The following is a 21,208-nucleotide window of genomic DNA, read 5'->3' as shown; positions in this document are numbered from 1 at the left end:
GCGCGGGTTGTAAGACGATGCAAAAAACTGAGATTTGGAGAGGGAGTAATTCATGTTCATCAGTGCATGTTGTTGATTTTGATAGAGGTATGCAGTTCTGGGTTTGCTTAGATTTCACGAGTCTGAGAAGGAATTTGGCTGTGTATATTGAATTCATGAATTCAAGTTTTATTTTTTTCGGGATTCGTTTGAATGGGAAACAGGATGTGTTAATTGACGAGTGAAAATTGCAATGCTTTGATCTGCTATTGTTATCCGGAGTGGCTTTTAGCTTAGTTATATTGCAATTGTGGCATTGTACAAAGGTTGGAGATTGAATTTTTATGTTTGCAAAATACAGATTTGATGGGCGTGCCCTTCTTGATTTTATTAGAGTCTAAGCATTTTTGTGTTCAAGAGAAATTGGAAGAGGAGGAAGCTTTAGAAGAGATTGTTAATGTTCAGCTTTATCGGGATTTAATTAAGCATCGTCATAGAGGTTGTCGGTAATTTTTGATTTTGGAGTCATGTCTTCAATTAAGTTTATTGCATCGGTATTTTGATTAGATTGTTTATAATATATGCAATACCATCTCCTATCTGCTAAGACGATAAACTATCTAGAAGTTATCAATCTTTGTAAACACCATGTTATAATTAGTAATCCGGGGGTTTAGTTGAAGATTGTCACATGCTAAGCTTTGTACGAAAGCAGTTACTGATGAAGGGTTTGCTAAACGTGATAAACCGTGGAATGCAATGCTTTTCATATGTAATTTTCTTGAATTCAAATCACTTTTGTGTTGAGAATGTAAGACTGTGATGGGAATGTGAAGGGTAAGGCAATGTTTGAATTAATGCAGGCTAATGAAGGAGAACCTCACTACCTGGGATCAGTGGGATGTATTTAGTCATGGTTTGATCTAGCCGAATGGAATACCTTGCTGAAATTCATAAAACTGCAGGAAAGCATATCCTTTCACGAAGGAGAAGATTAAGCTATTTATCTATTTGTTGCGGTAAAGATTATGCAAAATTATCTCCTAAAGCAAAACTTTGGCTGTCCTTTATTAATGGAGCTTTGTTGAAGGGGTTTGCTTGGTCAACAGCACACCAGAATTATCTTTTCAAAATTTTGACTCGGGTTGAGTGTTTTTGATTGAAGTGTCTATGAAGAGCAAGAAAGTCGATCATTTGGAATTTGCATATTGTTGTAGCATATATTGTATGAGAAGACACGCTACACATACATACCTTAGAGAGGTTCTGCAGGGATATTCATCAATATACCTTATGGGTATGCTTTATTTATTTACCAGCTTTTGTAATATATTAAAATGATAACGTCTTCAAACAAACCCGCAGCATCAGTTAACATTTCTTGACTTATAATCGTTACTCTACTATGTATAAATTTGTGTTTAAAAAAATAAAAATAAAATAACCCCACAGCATTGCGCGGGTTAACTATCTAGTTAGTATAGAAAGCATAAGGCCGGATATTATTAATCTACACAAGCAAGCTTACCTCAACCCCGTACATACATGCAAAATGATAGAAGCTAGCCTCTGGCATGGCCAGAGATATCCGAGCTACTTCATCATAGAATGCAAAATGATGGAATAGCTAGCTTCCTAGCTAGTACGTACAGCTTGGTCATAGTGATCATATTCTTAATAGGGCTTTATTTATGAACTAGCTAGCCAAGGGTTTTATATGCGGTTTACTCTGGAACACCTAAACCGGATACATAGCAGCAGGCAAGCGAGGTTTAGCATGTGCATGCAAAGGATTGAGCTTGAAAAGGGTTGGAGCCTCAGTGAGGTCAATCTTATCCACCTTGGGTGGCATGCTCCATGTAAACCCTTGAAGAAGCCTAGCAAAGAGCATCACAGTTATGGTAGTCCCAAGCGTACCACCCATGCAACCTCTCCTTCCAGTAGTAAATGAAATGAACCTCAGCTCATGTTCTTCCAGCTCCACCTGTTGATTGGCATCTCCACTTAAATGACGCTCGGGGTCGAATCTCAACGGGTTTTCCCAGACTTTGGGGTTGCGTCCGAGGCCTAAACGACTTAGAATAACACTACTGCCCTTTGGGATGAAGTAGCCTGCTACTATAGCATCATCAATGGAAACATGGGGAAGATTGAATGGTGCAACGGGATGCAGCCGGAGCGATTCTCTTGCACAAGCCCTTATGTAAGGGAGATGAGGGATATGAGATTCTTGAACAAGCATGTCGATTCCCACTATCCTATTTAGTTCCTCTTGTGCTTTTGTAAGCATCTCAGGTTGGTTCAGCATTTCTGATAGAGCCCACTCTGATATACTGAAGGGATTATCCACCGTGGCAAGCTGTAGTTCCTGATCAGAAAATATATACATATATAGTTATATATGTCCATTCAAATTATTTCTATTTCATGTAATAATTTATCATTTTAACAATTTATGTTACAACTACAAAAAAGTTCTTGTTAAAGGTAAATAAGGTTCTCATTAGAGTAAAATAGGTTCATGTTTGAGTAATTAAGTTCTAAAAGTGATAACTGCACGTATTTCATATATTATAACTTTTTAGTTTGGGAAATTCTACATTGGTATCATATGAAATACATGCAATTGCCACTTTTAGGACTTGATTACTCAAACAAGAACCTATTTTACTATAGCTACGATCTTATTTATCTTAAGGGTGCGGCTATTGCCACCCTACTATTTTCTTAGTTCACCCTACAAACATTTGAATTATAGAAAGACTATATTACCCAAGTATAAAATGACTAATAAGTACACTGATTTTCTAAAATCCAAATCTCTAAGAAAAATAAATAGATAACCAATTAATTAAATACAAAAACTACTTAATTCCTCATTGGATAACAATAATCTTCATATTCTCCACCCAAATTTGAATTTATTACTTTTTTTTTTGTCTTTTTGTTGCATCCTCATTGTTAATTTGTTATTCAATTCACAAAACTATTAATGTTAACTTCATTAAAATCTTTGCAATACCCTTTGTGAACAGCGAAAGTAAAATTTAAAACACAAGAAAAAAAATTAATTTTTTTTTTCATTGCTCATAGTTGTTAACTTATAACTAACCTTTTGACATAGACTAAAATAGAGGAACATCGAAACAAAACAAAAAAATTACTTAGAAAACTTGAATATATTTTAGTGTTTTTATTGGTATAAATTAAATAAGAGATTTTTCTTAAAAAAAATATTTTTTTAATTGGATATGTCATATAAGGATACTCTTGGAAAGAGAAATGGGTTAGATAAGTAATTTTAATAATTGAAATTAAAATGTAGGGTGTAATGAGTAAGTAGGGTGAACAAAGAAAATAGTATGGTGGCAATAGCCGCACTCTTATCTTAATGATGAGTTTTTTCTAGTTACCATATGAGTGGTGAAGTGGTAGTCCAACTGATTCTATAAACTTTCTATATCTATCTATATGAAAAATGAAAGAACTTTTGTGAATTCATTCAAAAAAAAAAAATTTAATTATGAGTTGTTAAACTGGTAAATATTACACGAAAAATGACATGTATGAGAAATGTTAACATACCAAAACTTAAGAGAAGTTTTAAATACACACCCCTAATTACTTAATACACACTCCTTAATTACTCAATACACCTACCATTTAATTTCTCATTCTAATATTTTACTAAATACACAACCCAAATTATCTAAAATATCCTTAAACTAAAAAACCATGAAATATACTATTATTTAACTATATTAAGACTACTATTTAATTTGATTAGTATATATTAACATTTAGTGTTTTATAATTGACCATATTAATTACTTGTGTTAGTTATTGGGAAATCCATAAGGATTCATTATTGTTTCCTGCATATAGATGCTTAGAAATAGGTTTTGTATTATTTGAGTTTGCATCCACCAAACACCATATTGATCAAGTGTAAAATTCTGAGTTGAACATTCAACCAAAACTGTATCAATAGTTTCTCCACAATGGCGAAACTATGAAATTGTCATTGGATGGTCAAACAAATTAACAAATACAAAATTTTATACCTGTGATGTTTTATATTAGATAACAAATTGACTGATCATGACTTTTAGAAAAAAAAAAATGAACTAAAAGTGTGAGTAAAGCGATTTGTTTTAAAATTTTAATGCCATTCTAAATTATATGGTTTCTCACCCATTTAATTACAATTTATTTAAGAAAAATTTAAATTAGATGGTTTCTAACTTTATAGTTTATATTGGTTTTAAATGAGGATGCATGTATAGATATTTATTGTGTTTATAATTATAGAATCATATAAGGAAGATATGATTATTATTATTTTTCTTCTAATACATTTTTTTTTTTTGAATAATGGAAATCCATTTATAATATCTCATGCCAAGAAGGCCATTACATACCCATCCGCTGACACATAACAATGGCCAGGCAAGAATTCGTGGAGGAGCCACAGTGGTACATAGGATAGACCTACTCTATTCGAACTTATCGCTCACTTATTTAAGCGAGCCTATAACTATGCCAGACATTTACATAGTTTATAGGCTTAACAAAAGAAAAACCCTATATCTTCTCCTTGCCCTTGAAGCTAGGGCTTGGAGGCTTGCCTGAATACAGAAAACTCAGGACATCTTCAGCAGGAACCTTTTTTGCTTTTGGTGGATTTCTGTTCTTTGCTCCCAAAGGCCGACCTCTCTTCTTTTTGCCACTAGGAAGCTCAAGTTGTAAAGGTTTGGGCATCATACCCTCTGCAGGCACAAGCATACCTCCTGGTGTTTCCATCAAACCCAGAGATTTTGCATTGAATTTTGTAGGGAATTCAGGCAGTTTTACCTTCTTTGAGGGAGCAATAGGGCTTGTTTTACCCTCTAGCAAATCAGACATCATAAACTGCAATTTTTTTGGAGATGGAAAGGGCCGATTTCTCTTAGTAGGCGGATCGGTATCCACAGGTACCAAAGCCAATTCATTGTCGTCATTAGTATGTGTCTTTCCTGCATGACGAAGAACAATGGGTTTGCGTACCTTACTAGTCCCAGCACCTCCAAAAAGAGACCTTCCCACAGGTGGGAGAATGGGGGTGGAAATTCCATGGAAGCGAAACAAGCCATCCTTGAACTGATTTTCGTGAAAACCTAAGAAGGGGCGAGTGAGATTTATTTTTCGTGCCGCCGGTGTGGGAGCTTCCTGGACCACCGGCGCAGTAGTTGCTGCCTGACACGCTGCCCCCTTATGATACACACAAAGGCATATAGTGCATTTGCCCACAAGATTCTCAAAAAAGAAGTGAACCTCTTGTTCTACCCCTTTGCCAAATTTTAGGGTTTTGTGCAGGAAGAAGGGTTTCGAAATTGCATGAGAAACCCTAACCCTAATTTCCCGAGTTGCATCAAATAACTTTTGATCCAGATGAAGAAATTTACCCGCAATGGAGGCAACATTGGCAATAGTGTTCCTGTGCTCATATGCGGGCGGCATGTCAGTGATGCGAACCCAAAAGAAAAGGTCCTCCATCTCCACAGATTGCAGAGGTGCTACTCCATCATATGGCTGCATGACAACCAAAGCACGATTGAAACTCCACGGACCACCCATCAAAACTTTATTTCTATCTCCCCGGAGATCAAAGGAGAAGAGGAATCTATCCGGAGCTTTCGGCTGAACACTGAAACCCTTGTTTAGCACCCATATTCGACGAAAATGCCTCCGCAGATCAGAAGCATTTGTTGGCTTGGAAGTCAGAGGCCTTGCCAAGAGGTAGGACTGTGCATTCCGCTGCGCCCCCCCCCCCCCCCCCCCCCCCCCCCATTCTCCATGGAGGAGATATCAACAACCTCATTGGTAACGATAGCTAGCGAGGTAGCAAAGCTTTTGGTGACAGAATCAATACTAGCCATTGTGAGATCTGGATGTAGTGATGCAAGGAATCAAGAATGGTAGAGAGCGCCGGCAAAGGAGGCCGACTGTTGCGTTGGGTTTTGGTGCGGCACAAAGGAGGCCGCCTAGGGTTACTAGTTATTTCTTTAGAGATTTTTTCTTCTAATACATAGAAGTCTATTTTGGTCATTTAATCTACTTATAAAATCTGATTTGAAATATAAAATAATGGAGATGTGTATTAAGTAATTTGGGGTGTGTATTTAAAATTTCTCAAAACCTAAACCCTAAAGAAATAGCCTCACCTTTTTTAACGAAAAAATTGGCGAATGAAAGGGTCTTAATATATTGAATGATTCATTGAATTGAGAATATACAATCATAAATGTCATCACTTAACTAACTTAAAATATTTCAAATCGATGCTCCTTATTTTCTTGTAAGTTGGTCAAAAGAATAGTTAAAAGTGATAATAAGAACTACTTTTAAGGTGAAAAGAGTTTATAATCTATTACCATATATATATGACTTGCATGCAAATGCAATTATCACTTTCAAGGCAGTACTTGAGTCTAACAGTTGTGGATCTATATAAGAATATCTTACAGTGATTTGTGCTTTGATTTCTTCAGCTGATAATAAAGGCTGCCCATCTGCACCTTTGAGTGAGATGAAAACATCGAGCAGGCTCTCCTCTACAGGCGCCTTGATCCTATTCTCCTGATTTGAGCACCTCCACTTTCGTACTCTCTCATCTATAATAGGGTCCTGATACTGCTTGATAATTTTCAAAGCATCCTTGACCTTTTTCTCATGCCCACCTATGTCAAACGGTCTCAACCATGGAAGGTAATCGGATACACAGAATGCATACGTATGCAAGACCAATGTGAAAAGCGCAGAGACGTGTAATTCTTCTTCAAGTCCTGGCCCTCCATCCTCTCTCCCTTTGCCAAAGTACCTCGTGATGAAGAACATTCTTCTCATCACATTTGCTGAGTAATGTTGAGCTGCAATTCTCACATTCACCACCGAACCATTCTCACTGTTCGAGCACTGACTATAGAGAAACTTCACAAGATTGTCCGCTTCATCGTTTCTCTTATCGAGTAGCCACCATAGTCTGGACTGATTAAACACTTCGGCAATCAAAACCCTTCTCATTTTCTTCCACTGCTCTCCTATAGGTGTAACACCTGTCCATATATTAAGGAGTCAAAAGTAGTAAAGATCGATATCAAACGCACGTACACATGCAAAATAGACCATATATAATTTATACTGAAAGTTCAGTCTATATATACCTACTGTCAAGTATCCACTACTGAAGAGGTGAGTAGCCATGGTAATGGGTCGTGAAGCGAAAACAGCGTCGTGTTTTTTCAAGAATTCTCTGGCAATTTCAGGTGATTTGACTGCGATCACATGAACTTTTCCTAGTCGTACACATGCAATATCAGTGTTAAGCTGTTTCAGAAGGTCATGTATCCATCTGTATGCTGGTCTGTTCCTCCACATCTCTGGTACACATCCAATGATCGGCCATGGGCTTGGTCCTGGAGGGAGAGGTGGCACTGGTGGGAGTACTATTCGCTTCGTTTTTTGGATAAGAAAGCCTAAAAAGATGGATGAGGCAAAGAAAAGTAAAACTGCAATAACAGGAATCATGATGACTTGATGAGTTTAGTAGTGACTGGTGCTATGATTTGCAGAGAGGCATGAAGAAGAAGAACGAGAGGCTTTTCTTAGATGTGTCCAAATGAATTGCATGAGGGATAAGACACACATTATATAGTGATTTCCTGCTGCCCATAGAAGCGCTTCCGCACAAAAGCAACAATTTTGGAGTTTATTACCAAACAACCTCATTGTCATCTAGAAGCACTTTTGGATCAAAAGCAGATTCCAAAAGCAGTTGTATAACCAACTATGATACGACATATCGGTGAGTCCTAACAGTATGGTCAAATAGTCAACTATATTATATCAACGGATGGGTTTAACTCACCTGAATCAGATCAAATTATTTGAACTTTAGCCATTATAATCTGACTGACTGATGGGTTTGACTAGATTCAATTTTTTATTATTTTTATATTTTTTAATTTTTTTTTAACTATAAAAACATGTTTAATAGACTTTATTTTGGCTCATTAGTTATTTTAGAGAGTATGTTTAGTTTTTTTATTAATTTTAGCAGCTTCATCAGACTCTCCATTTTAACTTTTAGCTATCTCACTCCTAAATATAAACGAGCGGAAGAACCAGTAGTAGCGACCTGACGGGAAGTTGCTTTCTGAGCACAGGAAGGAAAAGGCAGTAGTAGTGATGCTGATATGTTGGTATACTTCAGTGATGCTGAATAATAATTACGTGGGATCATGATAGCTTTGCTAGCTGAATAATAATTGCGTGGGATCATGATAGCTTTAGCAAGGTAGTTGGTTCCCGACAATAAATAGCCAACCAGAAACCATCAAGAATATGAAATTCTAGGTCGAGAAATACTACTTGGTATTGAATAATATCGTTGGAAAAATCTTCTTCATCTCAATGGTAGACCAATTCATTGAGTTAGACTACGAATACTTGTTTTTGTATAGATTCAGTCATTTAGCACACTAGCTGATAGTATACAATATCCACTATCAATCCAATTGTAGACGATTTCCGTCACTGTATGAATTCAGTCTATAATAACAAGGGCAACATGTTCTCCGACTTTAAGAAAGTTAATAAGTTATAATATAAAATGAGTTTGACAATAAAAAATTTGATGTAAAATGTTGGTAGGCAATTCTCCTCCTCTAAATTAAATGTTTGAAGTTAAGTTTGTTTAATATGGTATCAGAATATGTTGTTTGTTATATATGCTGGAATTTTTAAATTTGCATCTCTCCATTATAGTGTACAAAGTATGGAGTAGGGTTTTAGACTTCTTTTTCCCTGGTTCTCTTCCATTTGTCATTTTATCCACATGCATGATAGGATGCAAGGATGGTGTAACCTTGATATTCGTTAAAGGTTCACCTCCTAATTGTTTTAAACTTTTTAATGCAATCGACTTGCATACTTGTTCACTTATTCAATTGATTTTTTATTAATCCAATGTAGAGAATAATGAGGCGGTTGAAATTAGTTTATTTATCTCATTAGTTATTCCCTACGTAATTACATTTTGCAGACCACACCCCGTTCTTCTCTTATGTATGAGTGTATTTATATAGATATGTGCTTAACAAAATAAATAGTAGGGTGTGATTTGCGACAACAAAAAGAGTGCTAATTTCATTTCCCAAAAATAGAACAGATCTGATCAACAGTCATCACAGACTCACACTCTCTTTTGTTAGTGGCTGCCACTTGAATTCTAATGACATATATAGCGAGAGATTATTCAGAGCACCGCCGTGCACTTGCACCAACATAAATGAATGGTTAGATTGCATTAAATACAATTTTTGTTTATTAAAAATAAAGTTGATAATAAATATCAAGGGTTGAGATTATTTTATAAGGGTTGGGTCACTTGCACCGTCGGTGCATAGAATAATTAGGATTTGTTAGAGATTAAGCAACATCCAAGTTGGGTATATTTATATCCATCTAATCAAACATCTCATTCATTCAATAAGGTCACAGAGACAATGACTCCCACAAGTGTAGTGGGCCAGTTTCGTTGTCGGGTGCGATGGCTATGGCATCTAGCGTTGTAGTGTAGCTAGTTTTCGGTGTTAAATATATGTTGTTGGGTGATTACGTTGGTTTGTGTTGATACGTTTACTATGTTTGGTAATTACCACTTGATCGAATACCAAATGATATTTTGTGTTTGGTAAACAGATTTTGGTAAATACTGAATCTACCGATTATCTAAATATTAGCTTTATATACTATAATTTTCAATACACATACATGCATATTAAATAATAAACATAAAAACTTTCATAATAGTATGAACATTACTACATATACTACATTAATAATACATGTACTTTAACTCTTTAAGTAATCTCGTCAAAGATGGTTAAATAACCTAGTTTTATTGAAAATGGTACAAACTTGATGTCATATGTACAAAATAAAGCTATAATAAGTAGATGAATACAAAGTTTATGAATATAAAATTGAACAACCTATTATTGTCCATTCTAATTTATATTACAAAGAATTAGTTGTTCTAAAGTTGGTAATACCGAAAACCGAAATACCGAATTTGGTAAACATGATTAAAAACCGAAACTTTTGGTTGATAATTGGTAGCTCAATTTTGAAACCGAAAGCTTTGGTTTTGAAGTTGGTAATTGATTACACGTATTTCTATGCATGTAATTGTATCTAAAACATTAGAAATAAGTCAATCCTCAAGTCAATTATTATGTAATTAATCCACTATTATTTATTTTGTAGGAAATAAGCTGTATCTAAAACACTAGAAATAAGTTAATCCTCAAGTCAATTATTATGTAATTAATCCACTGTTATTTATTTTGTAGGAAATAAGCAGAATTGCGCAAATCGAGGAAAAACGAGAAGTAAATTGAGCTAATTTGAGTTACCGACAAAAGGACGAAATTGCCAATTCCGGTCAATATGGTCAACACGAGCGAGGAATAGAGTTGGCATTCATACCCATTGGGTAATACCCACCCAATAATAGTTTGTGGGTAATACTCATCAAATAATTCGCGGATATGGGTATATACCCAACCCATTTCTAAACAGGTAAACTCATACCCACCCATTTACCCGTTTTCAATATGGGCAGGTTTTTTTTTTTTTTTTTTTAAATACTCACTATTTAAGCGCCCCCATTCCACATCTGGGGATATTTTCAAATAGTCGATTGAGTATTTCAAATACTTGAAACAGTGTTTAAGAAAGAAATTGTTGGTTTAGTCATGAGGAAGCAATACGTTTAAAACAAATATTTATTTCCATAAAACAATTTTCACAACGTGGCGATTAAATGTAAAATAATTAAATTTGGTTCGTAAATGAACTATCCTCACGGATTGTCTTTTGAATCGTCTTTTCACAATTAAACGATGATCCAACGGTCGGATCCTCACCGATCGCCTTCTAAATCGTCTTTTCACAATTATATGATGATCCAACGGTCTGATCCTCACGGATCGCCCTTAAGATCATCCTCTCAAAATTATACAAAGATCCAACGGCCGGATCCTCACGGATCGCCTTTTGAATAGTCAGTATTAATTAAGTCAATAAAGCTTACAGTTAAATTTTTAAAATACTTGAACTTACCCTTCTTTAATTAAACAAAAAAAAATCTGTAATTTAATATGTATGGCGGATACAACAGTAATTAACATAAGATCTATGGAGGATTAGGGGTGTGCAAAACATGGTACAAACCGGCCAAAACCGATCGATAAATATGGTTTGGTTAAGCTTTTTTAACTATAGTAAAAATAGTTAAATTCAATCTCAAGAATTGAAATTATGTTAAATTATCTAAATTTAAAATTCAATAATTAAAATCCAAAACATATAGTCCAAAACTAAAACCTAAATTAGATTCAAAGTGATTCACTTATCTAACGACTTAGCCATCAATATTAACTTAATATGATAGTATTAAAGGTCAAAGAATGAGAGATTGAGAGATCAGAGATGTGATATGAAAGGATCAAAAAAATTGTAGAGATTATATAATAAGGTTTTAGGCCGGGCCTTGAATTCAATATGATAGTATATCATTTGAGAATAAAGTTATAACTGGAGATTTAGAACTTACTTAGAACAAACCAAACAAATGAATATATATTTATTATGTGTATATATATATATATATAAAAACTTTTTCTCTTATATTTCAAACATACCGGTCGGTTCGGATTCCGCGGTTTAAGTACAAGAGAAACCAAACCAACCCAGTTCATAAATGGTTTGGTTTGGTATTGAATTGATTTTCAATTTACTATGAATTTTTTCATAAATAACATGTTAATATTATATAGGTGAAAACCGCCTAACCGACCAAACCAAACCATTTTTAATTGGATTGGATTGGGTCGGATTGAGCTTTTTTTTTTTATGACCGGTTTTCTAAAATGCCTAAACCGCTCACTTTGGCATAGAGACAGTTTGGACTCAAAACCGATCCAACCCAATCCGTGTGCAGCCCTAATGGAGGATTGATTCCCCCAAGTAATAAATTATTCAGTTTCAACAAAAAAAAAACATAAGGCACATTGAAAGAGTAATTCTATATACACATCCCTTTTTTATTAATACACACCCCATAATTTTTTTTGACAATTTTTTTCTCATTTTCCCTTTCCTATCCTTCCTTTTTCTCCCTTTTCTCTCTCCCCAGCTGCATTTGTTGTCAACAACAACAACTCTCTTTCTCTCTGGTGTCGAACCTTTAAAGTTTAAACATCAAAGGTCACACCTTTAATCATAGAAGAACGGAAAAGGAAAGGCCTTGGCAATTTTTCGAGTGATGAAAAGGTCTTATCGTTTTATAAGAAAGACGTCTTACTTGTAAACGGCAACGATCTCAACTGTGGAGTAGAGTTAGAGTAAAACAGAGCATCCGTCTCAAGCTTGTTTCTCTCTCTCCCCCCGTGCTCAGTGCTTGATTAATATGATTTAGTGCTTAGAGTTAGAGAATGATCAGTAATGGTCCTTTTAGAGTGCCTTAGAACATAAATGCCTCATTTTAAAAAGGATTAAATTCTGTTTAATCCCTGTAGTATGACCATTTTTTCATTTCAGTCCCTGATATTCTCAATTAATCTGAAAAGTCCCTAACGTCAAAATTTCCGTCTGATTGGTCCCTCCCGCGTCAAATTAAGAGTTGGCCTTAGGTGAAATGTCCAATATACCCCTCTGTTATTTCTTTTTCCTTTTTAATTTCTTTTTCTCCTTTTATTTTTATTTTTTCTTTTTAATTTCTTTTTCTCCTTTTTTTTCTTTTTAATTTCTTTTTTTCCTTTTTTTCTTTTTAATATCTTTTTTGCTTTTTCTTCTTTTTTTCTTGTTCCTTTTTAATTTCTTTTTTTTTTCCTTTTTTTTTCTTTTTCTTTTTTAATGACCATCGTATCCTGCTGCATCAGTAGCGCCACGTCGGCGAACCAATCCAGATCAACCCGAAACCCCAATTCTTGTTCTCTATGCTGGCGGCCCTTTTTTTTTTTCTTTTTTCTTTTTCCTTTTTAATTTCTTTTTTCCTTTTTCTTTTTTCTTTTTCCTTTTTAATGACCATCGTATCCTGCTGCATCGGTAGCGCCACGACGGCGAACCAATCCAGATCGACCCGAAACCCCAATTATTATTCTCCACGCCGGCGGCCATTTTCCTTTTCCATCACTATTCTTCTTCTTCACTTCTGGGTTTGGTCAACTTGGCCATCAAAAACCATCATTTCAACCAGACCCAAAATCCATATCACCATTTTGAGCAAGACCCAAAAACCTCAGAGTCTGAAAAAATTGTAGTTTTCAGTGAAAAGTTTCCAGATTGAGGCTTGATGTGGAGAGAGAAAGTGAGATTTGAGTGGGAGAGAGAGAAGTAGGCTGTGAAAACAAGAGGGGAGTGGTTTAGCGGCGAATTTCCGAGCTGATTGGGATCTGCTTGTGTTTGGGAGATGGCGTCGGCGAGGGCGGATCCCAACAGAGGGAGATGGCTTCAGAGAAGGTGATGAAGTGATCGATCAGCTCCTAGCCTCTTGCTTTTACTCTAGTCCATCTCTGCACAGCCAAGCTAGGTCTTTGCTGGGTTTGATTTCAATTTGGGGAGAGAAACAGATGGGTTGTGGAGTTTGATCGGAATGGGATTGGTGGGTTGAGGAAGGAGAAAGTAGGCAAAATGAAAAGAAAAAAAAAAGGAAAAAAAGAAATTAAAAAGGAACAAGAAAAAAAGAAGAAAAAGCAAAAAAGAAATTAAAAAGGAAAAAAAGGAAAAAAAATTAAAAAGGAACAAGAAAAAAAGAAGAAAAAGCAAAAAAGATATTAAAAAGAAAAAAAGGAAAAAAAGAAATTAAAAAGAAAAAGAAATTAAAAAGAAAAAATAAAAATAAAAGGAGAAAAAGAAATTAAAAAGGAAAAAGAAATAACAGAGGGGTATATTGGACATTTCACCTAAGGTCAACTCCTAATTTGACGCGGGAGGGACCAATCAGACGGAAATTTTGACGTTAGGGACTTTTCAGATTAATTGAGAATGTCAGGGACTGAAACGAAAAAAGGGTCATAGTACAGGGACTAAACATAATTTAATCCTTTTAAAAATTTCAAGTTGTGGTATCGATCAACCATTACTGATCCGGGAGAGTAATTAAAAGAGAGAGAGGGAGATAGAGAGAGTTGTTATAGACAACATGTGCAGTTTGGTAGAGAGATGAGGGAGAAAAAGAAAGGGCAGGAAAGAAAAAATGGGAAAAAAATTGGCAAAAAAAATTATTGGGTTTATCAGTATTAATTAAGCCAATAAGGCTTAAGGTTAAATTTTCAAAAAACCCTGCGATTGCCCTTGGTTTATTAGTTGCTTAATATAGAGAAATTTATTCAAAGAGGATAAAAGAGTAAAAAGATAACAAACAGAAACCACTTTCAAGCAGTTTTCTTCTCTCCCACAAACTCTCCCACAAGTAGTTGGAGGAATAAAAACTGATTTGCAGTTTTCTTCTCTTACGTTCTCTCCTCCTTTCAAGATTTGTTATTGGCGAGCAGAAAACAATTTCTTTTTCTTTCCCAAGCAATCTTCGCTCAAGATCGTAGACTTCAATCGATAGAATAAGTCCCCAACGAGAAAATTAATCAAATAGAACTTCGTCCTCTTGATGGAAACATTGCCACGGGTGATGTGTTACTATAGATTATGCAAAGCTCTAGGTTCTTTTGTCTAATTTACATGTAACAATTGTACTGTATAGCTCTATACTTTTAACCTCTTCCATCACAATTGTGTTTAGCAAATTCCCGGTGAAATGATTGATGGCAATTACGTACTTTAAGATAAGAAATTCTTTCCCTTTTGGTTTCCTTTTGCGTCATCAATTTTGGTTGTGTGATCTCTCTACGGTACTGCAACTGTTTGTTATGTTGGGATGATTAATCATCCTTGAACTGATCTTGCACAATTTTTTTTTTTTTTTGTCTTGATAGGTGGAATTCACAAGGGTTCTGGGAGAGGAAGATTGTTCATATAAGGTTGGTTTTGCTGATTTTTTTTTTTTGTTTAGCATATTAAAAATGAGAAAACTAAGTAGTGACTGGCAAAGGAATGGTGCCAACAGTTTCGAATTTCATCTCAAACAATGATATTTTTTAACTTTGGCTTTGATTTGTGCTTCAGATATTGTGGTAGTGTTAAAGCAACGAGTGACTCTATTGACGAAAGTTAACAATTTGATTACAGGAAACTCCAATATAATTAGTGTTCTTCAAATGATGGTTTCAGACTTTCATTATGGCGAAATTTCAGTTCGTGAGCCTTAATTAAGTGTAGTGGGAAGGGGTTAGAGGTATTATGTTTCTGCCTTAATTATGTTATATTGCCTTCTGAGGTTTGGAGTTGCTGCCTTGGTAGCCCCTTCATTGGTATAAGGATAAACTGCATATATGATAATCATGGCCTGCCTGGACTTTTTTTCTATGGACAAATAATCCTTCGACTTATCCAGGTCTGTAATGTCTTTTTGTTTTTGTTTTTGTTTTTAATATGATTATACACTACCTAAGTAATTAATGCTGATTTGAACACATTTTTTCTGATCCTCCTTTAGAAAAATCCCTCTCATAGTGAGATCATTTGGGTCATTGCAGAAAATAGAAAAAAAAAAAAAAAAAAAAAAAAGCAAAAGAAGAGGGGGAGGAGAAAACCAAAGAGATTAGAAGAGAAAACAAATGATGCCGGGAAGAAACGGTTGAAGAAGCATGAAAAAGAAGGAAAAAAACCGAAGTGAATGTAAAGAGGCCAAGTTATCAAATCTTGATTAATTGTAAGGTTGGTAGAATATTTGTCAATCTTAGGTACTTGGCTTTTATTAGAAATGAAGATGTGATGCACATGCAAACCATACCACAGTCAAAATCATAATTCGCACGCGTGAGCGCGGCCCTTGCACGCGCGTATGCGAGTGCAAGAAGGCTAGTATTAATTAAAAGGAGAAGTGTATATAGAATTGCTCACATTATACATACATCTAAAGCCGAATTACTGTTCCTAGGCACTGTTCATTCAACTGTTCATTTAACAGTAAAATGGCATTTTTGCCCTTCCTATGTTCCTTATTTACAGGATGCCATTGCTCTATAATGTTCTATAATGTTCTGATTGGATTGCTGCCAGCACACAGGTTGCTCGATATCCAGAGCGGTCAATCAAGAACGATTGAGAGAGAGAGAGATACCGTGCGTTTCTTCGCTTTGCACGAAGAGATAGACGGATCGAAGGGAAATTATGGTCAGTTGATGTAATCACGTAATCAACTGCACCCGTCTCTTAATTTCTGAAATTTCGCCCGCACCTTTGTTTGGTTTCTGATTCAGTGGGGTTTGTTTTTATATCGGTTTTGCAGGAATAATTTGAGGATCTTAGAGTCAAGGGTTGGGAACTTCTAGCCCGTGTGTTAATTTGTGAAATTTCGCTCCCGCCTTCGTTTGGTTTCTGATTCAGTTGTTTTTTCTTATATCGCTTTTGCAGGAAGAATTTGCGGATCTTAGAGCCAAAGGGTTGGGGTATGGTTTTCTCAATTTGATTGATGTTTTTGTTGTTTCTCCTTTTTCCACTGATATTCATATGAAGGTTTCTGATTTCTTGGACAAAGTTAGAGATTTATGGTTAGTTTTTTCTCTATTTGTGCTGTGGCATTATCTAGGTTTTGAGAATTTTTGTTTGAAATGATTGTTGGCATTAGCCAGAAAGAGAGGAATACCTTGGGTGGAAGGGTTGCCAACATAAGTGCAGGAAGAATTGCTGGATAACAGTCTCCGGGAAGGTTGGTATTCCTCTTTGATCTTCTTTCTTTGTATTGTGTTTCTGGGTTTGTTTTCCTTTTTTTTGAAAAAAGAAAAAACTGCTAATTCTAAGAAGAGAAAAGAAACACCAAGCCAAAGGAGAAGAAATTATAGCTTAGAGATTCCTCTATTGGTAATCTTTCAGTAGCAGTGATAGTTTACAATTTTGATTCGAATTAGTTTACAAATTTATTGGATATCTTTTTACCTCCTCAGCTTAGCTTGATAAGAGCACATTATAACCACTTAAGAATATAACTTGGTTGAAACAATTCAGAACCCTCTCAGAGGTAGGTTCCAAGTATTGGGTTATTGGTATACAAAAAGCATTAATTTTCAGTACTGCATGCAATATAATGTCCTGACTAACTAGAACAATATTCTCCATCCATATAATTTTACTGTTTAATGGTGAGAGTTCCTCACAGGGAACTCATCAGTTTCGATTATATCAAATCTTGGGTGTCATCATTATTGTTCTTACTTCTGGATATATCATTTTACTTATTAATCTAAATAAATGTTATTTGCCAAAAACATACTTTTTTTTTTCTCTCTCTATACACCCCGAAGACTCTAAACCACTGTTAGACAATCGATGAGACACCTATTTTTCTGAGTAATATATGGTTAATTGGTTTTTTGTTCCTGTGCATTAGCAACTCTTATTGTCAGTGGTTTATGGACTTCTATTGTCTCTATTTTTGACTTTATTTTATGTGCATCACAGATCTGACATGGAGGCCATCTACTTTGATGAAGGTGTAAGGAACTCAAGACGACACCAATTGAAAACAAGAGCATTGGTAGGTTCTCAATCCAATCCTCTCATACCTAATTCTTAATTGATTTTTTTTTTTTGGTTCGTGGTTTCTTGGTTAATATTTGTAATTCAAATCAGTTGCTAACATATTACATATATACACAATCTTAATCTACAGTTGGGTTATGGAATGGGAGGTGGAAGATGGTCAAAATCAGATTGGAGGTACAAGAGATATATTTCTCAATTTGTATCATATCTTTTGTAATAGCAAGAAACTGCCATGCTTTATTAATTGAATTGTATAAGATTAAAATATCCTATCCTTGGGTTAATAATATTTTCTTGATCTTCTAAACTTCATCATTTCAAACAATTCCAATTGTTCTAAAGAGTGAGTAAATCAAATTGTTATTTATCTACATGAGCACATTACTCACCGCACCTCACAATGTAGTTTAACCTAGCTGGAGTACATGACTACAAATAGATCGATTGATAATAAAAACCCGCGGCAACGCGCGGACGCTTTTTCTAGTTGAAATGAAGAGAAAAAAGTGCATTTGATAGTGGGAGCAGTACGTGCTTCAACAACTGCAATAGCAGTTTATGATTTAATTTTTTTTTTTTTTTAGAGAGAGAGTTTATGCTTTTATTTAAGCTAGTTTCTTCGGTGTAGCTTGATAAAATGTTGTACCCGCTAGCAGGTAGAAAGATAACTCTAGGGCCCTGTCAAAGGAAATACACAGTGTCAGAGGTACAGACTGAGCTGATCGGTTTATGCCCCTCTGATGCTTAAGCAAGGTTATGCATGTAATTTGACAGAGTAACAGTAAGAGACAAGAAGTTATTACCCTATTGGAGGTGGTTGGGTTTGACTTATATACTCTCAGCAAGTGAAGGGTGTTTCCCTTTTCTTCGATGTGGATGCAGTCCCTCAGTTTGTGGGTTCTGGTGCATACTTTGGGGAGCCCTGGCGGGCAAAGCATTGCTCTGCGTCACCTAAGGCGCCGCTCCTCATGAGTATCGTCCTGCTGGGTATCGGTCCATACCCTGGACCTGGCACATGGGTGGTCCTGCGGGGTTTGGTAGTGGTATGAACAGTAGTAGATCTAGGATCCGAAAATGGGATGGACTACGTATTCATATGTTTCTTTGGTGTAATTATGCACAAGTGTGGGAATGCAGGAGCAGGGAGATAAGAATTTGAGAGTTCAAGTGTTCAACGATTGAATTTAGTATGGAATTTAGGCCTTTCTGGGAAGAAGGAGAAGACAAAGAATGACAGTTTATGATGGATGGAGAGAATGGTTTGGGATAGCCATAGAGGAGTTTGACTTCGATAATTCGGGAGTTCAAGTGGGCTTGGTCAAACAAACATACATACAAACAAAAAATATATATCATATATATAGTTTTTTTTTTTCAACCCGAAAGTCTGAGGAGGGCTTGAGTCCTCCCAACCCTATACCTAGATCCGCCACTGGGTATGAAACCTGTGACAGGCCCTAGTATGTATAGGTGTGTACAGATTTAATAGTGAAATGCAAGTTTATCCAAACAAAACTAGAAGGAAAACACACGGTATGTATTTGTATTTAATTTTGAAAAATAAAAATAAAAATAAAATAAGGAAACCATTTTGAGCAGTTGAATAGGAGGAGCAGTTGAAGTGAGTGCTTGGCAGTTTTGGAGAGCAATTGATAATGCTTATTTTCATATTTTTCTTTATCTTTTTTCTTTTTACAAATTACAATTTTATCCTTGTATAGTTCTTTATTTATTGATGATGTTTAGTTAGATGAGACTTCTACTATTATTCAGGATATGCTCTACAAAGATTATTGTAATTGCTCTAATGTAGCACGGGGTTAGATTGTATGGTCCCTCCCGTTGCAAAATCTTAATATTAATATAATAAATGAAATCAGGCGTGGAGCTTAGGCTGGATTCTCAACTCCTTTCAAAAAAGAAAATAGCATATATAGATAAATAAAAATTATTATCTAAAAGAGTCAATTGGCACTTAAAATAAAATATAGGACTAATTTCAGTTTACTCCCCTGAGGTTTAGGGTCGACATCATGTTAGTCCCTGTGGTTCCAATTTAATCAGTAACACTCTTATACTTTTCAATTTCATCAGCCGTGTCCAATTTCTTGAGCTCCATCCAAATTGGACGTTAAATCCAATGTTGGGGGCCCACTGTAAGGGCTAGAATGGTCATTTTAGGACACAAACAAACAGAACAAAAAATACCCACTGTAGGTGTTAATCCGACGTTGTTTGGCCTCTGGTCTCTACTCCTCCATCTCCATCCTCCTCTTCTTAGCCCCTACTCAACAAGCAATAGAAATTACACAAACGTAGTCCGAAACGCAATCAGAAGTTGCAATAACATCACACCAGCAGCAATAGCAACGAAAGGACCAACTTGAAGTTTTCACTGTTCCAAATCCAACACCAGCACGTTTAATTACTCAGCAATTAGATCAAAGAACATCACAATCTGAAAATTCTAGAGTAACTCCACAGTAGCTATGACCTCTCATCCCCAACCTTTCCTTCCTCCCAACCTCTCCATCTTGATCACATCCATCTTGAAATTCCCACTGTTCAAACAAAAAATGAACCCAGACCCGGCGGCACCAGTGAAAACATCTCGTCGTCCTCTTCCAGCGATCTGAGTGACACTTTTCACCGGCAATTCCTTCCCCAGAGATTTGCAGGCCGTCGAATCGGTTCTTCCCCGAGAATGGATCGTCATCGATTTCGCAGAATTCGGCTTCCACGTCACAAACCTAGGCTGCGTCTGAGTTGCAACTATTTCTGGAGTTATTGTCGGAGAGGATAAAGAGCAACATAGGCATGAGGAGATCGGCACGCTCATTGAGGTTGTGATGGATTTGGGGAGGCCTCCGATTGCGAGGTTTCCTACCGGCAATTGAGGTTGTAATTATTGTTTTTATTTCTTCGGTGGTGAAGGGTCTGCTAGTACTCGGTGTTCGAAGCTGGCCGGAGATGGTTTGGACTTTGGAGAGGTGGATCAAAAAAAAGAAAGACGAGGTGAAATAAAAAAAAAACGTGAAATTAGTTTGGTAAGAGAGAATTCAGTTTCATAATAATTAATAAGCTTTTAAATAAGAAAGTTATGGCAAATGAAAATAAAAAATAAAATGAAATGACCATTTTAACCCTTAAAGTGAGTCTCAAAGTCAGATTTAACGGCCGATTTAAACGGAGCTCAAGAAATTGGACATGGCTGATGAAATTGAAAAGTATAAGGGTGTTACTGATTAAATTGAAACCACAGGGACTAACATGATGTCGACCCTAAACCTCAGGGGAGTAAACTGAAATTAGTCCTAAAATATATATAAATAACTAAAAGAGCCAATTGACAAAAACGGAACGGTGTATTAAGAGGAAAGGGCGTATTAAGAGGGAAGGAGTAGGACTAATAAAGTATCTCAATTATCTTTAAATTTTTAATTTCCTTTCTTTTCTCATATCCAAATTTTCTTCATGCTCTGAAGCGTCAAAGGATGGCAAACCCTAGCCCTCCCCTAACGGCGAT

General features: G+C 35.8%; 1 protein-coding gene and 1 long non-coding RNA gene across 5 annotated transcripts; one reads left to right on the top strand and one right to left on the bottom strand.

Annotated features, from left to right (window-relative positions):
• Positions 1-1,479: 1,479 nt before the first annotated feature.
• LOC133717083 (tryptophan N-monooxygenase CYP79A68-like) lies at positions 1,480-7,623 on the bottom strand. Of its 2 annotated transcripts, none has more exons than XM_062143718.1 (3): positions 7,182-7,623; positions 6,484-7,073; positions 1,480-2,347 (listed from the first exon to the last, which is right to left on the bottom strand). In XM_062143718.1, exons 1-3 carry the CDS (start codon positions 7,543-7,545, stop codon positions 1,718-1,720), a joined length of 1,584 nt encoding a protein of 527 aa, XP_061999702.1. In that variant the 5' UTR covers positions 7,546-7,623; the 3' UTR covers positions 1,480-1,717. The 2 variants fall into 2 exon arrangements, with proteins under 2 accessions (XP_061999702.1, XP_061999703.1); XM_062143719.1 differs by having other exon boundaries at positions 1,480-2,338.
• Positions 7,624-16,195: 8,572 nt separating this feature from the next.
• LOC133718513 (uncharacterized) lies at positions 16,196-18,165 on the top strand. Of its 3 annotated transcripts, none has more exons than XR_009850341.1 (6): positions 16,196-16,332; positions 16,430-16,457; positions 16,555-16,589; positions 16,773-16,849; positions 17,599-17,674; positions 17,810-18,165. It is a non-coding gene; the product is annotated as an uncharacterized LOC133718513 (long non-coding RNA). The 3 variants fall into 3 exon arrangements; XR_009850340.1 differs by having other exon boundaries at positions 16,769-16,849; XR_009850339.1 differs by having other exon boundaries at positions 16,730-16,849.
• Positions 18,166-21,208: the final 3,043 nt, after the last annotated feature.

This window comes from Rosa rugosa, chromosome 6 (assembly GCF_958449725.1).
Source record: "Rosa rugosa chromosome 6, drRosRugo1.1, whole genome shotgun sequence".
Lineage (NCBI taxonomy): Eukaryota > Viridiplantae > Streptophyta > Magnoliopsida > Rosales > Rosaceae > Rosa > Rosa rugosa.
The sequence above is the reverse complement of the archived record's forward strand: the minus strand, read 5'-3'. Positions and strand labels throughout refer to the sequence as shown.

Excerpts from the sequence above, each read along its gene's own strand:
- LOC133717083 (XM_062143718.1), bottom strand. The coding sequence starts at position 7,545 with ATGATTCCTGTTATTGCAGTTTTACTTTTCTTTGCCTCATCCATCTTT. Across the intron at positions 7,074-7,181 it reads TAGTGGATACTTGACAGTAG|GTGTTACACCTATAGGAGAG; the intron begins GTATATATAGAC and ends ATATATGGACAG. Across the intron at positions 2,348-6,483 it reads AAATCAAAGCACAAATCACT|GAACTACAGCTTGCCACGGT; the intron begins GTAAGATATTCT and ends TTTTCTGATCAG.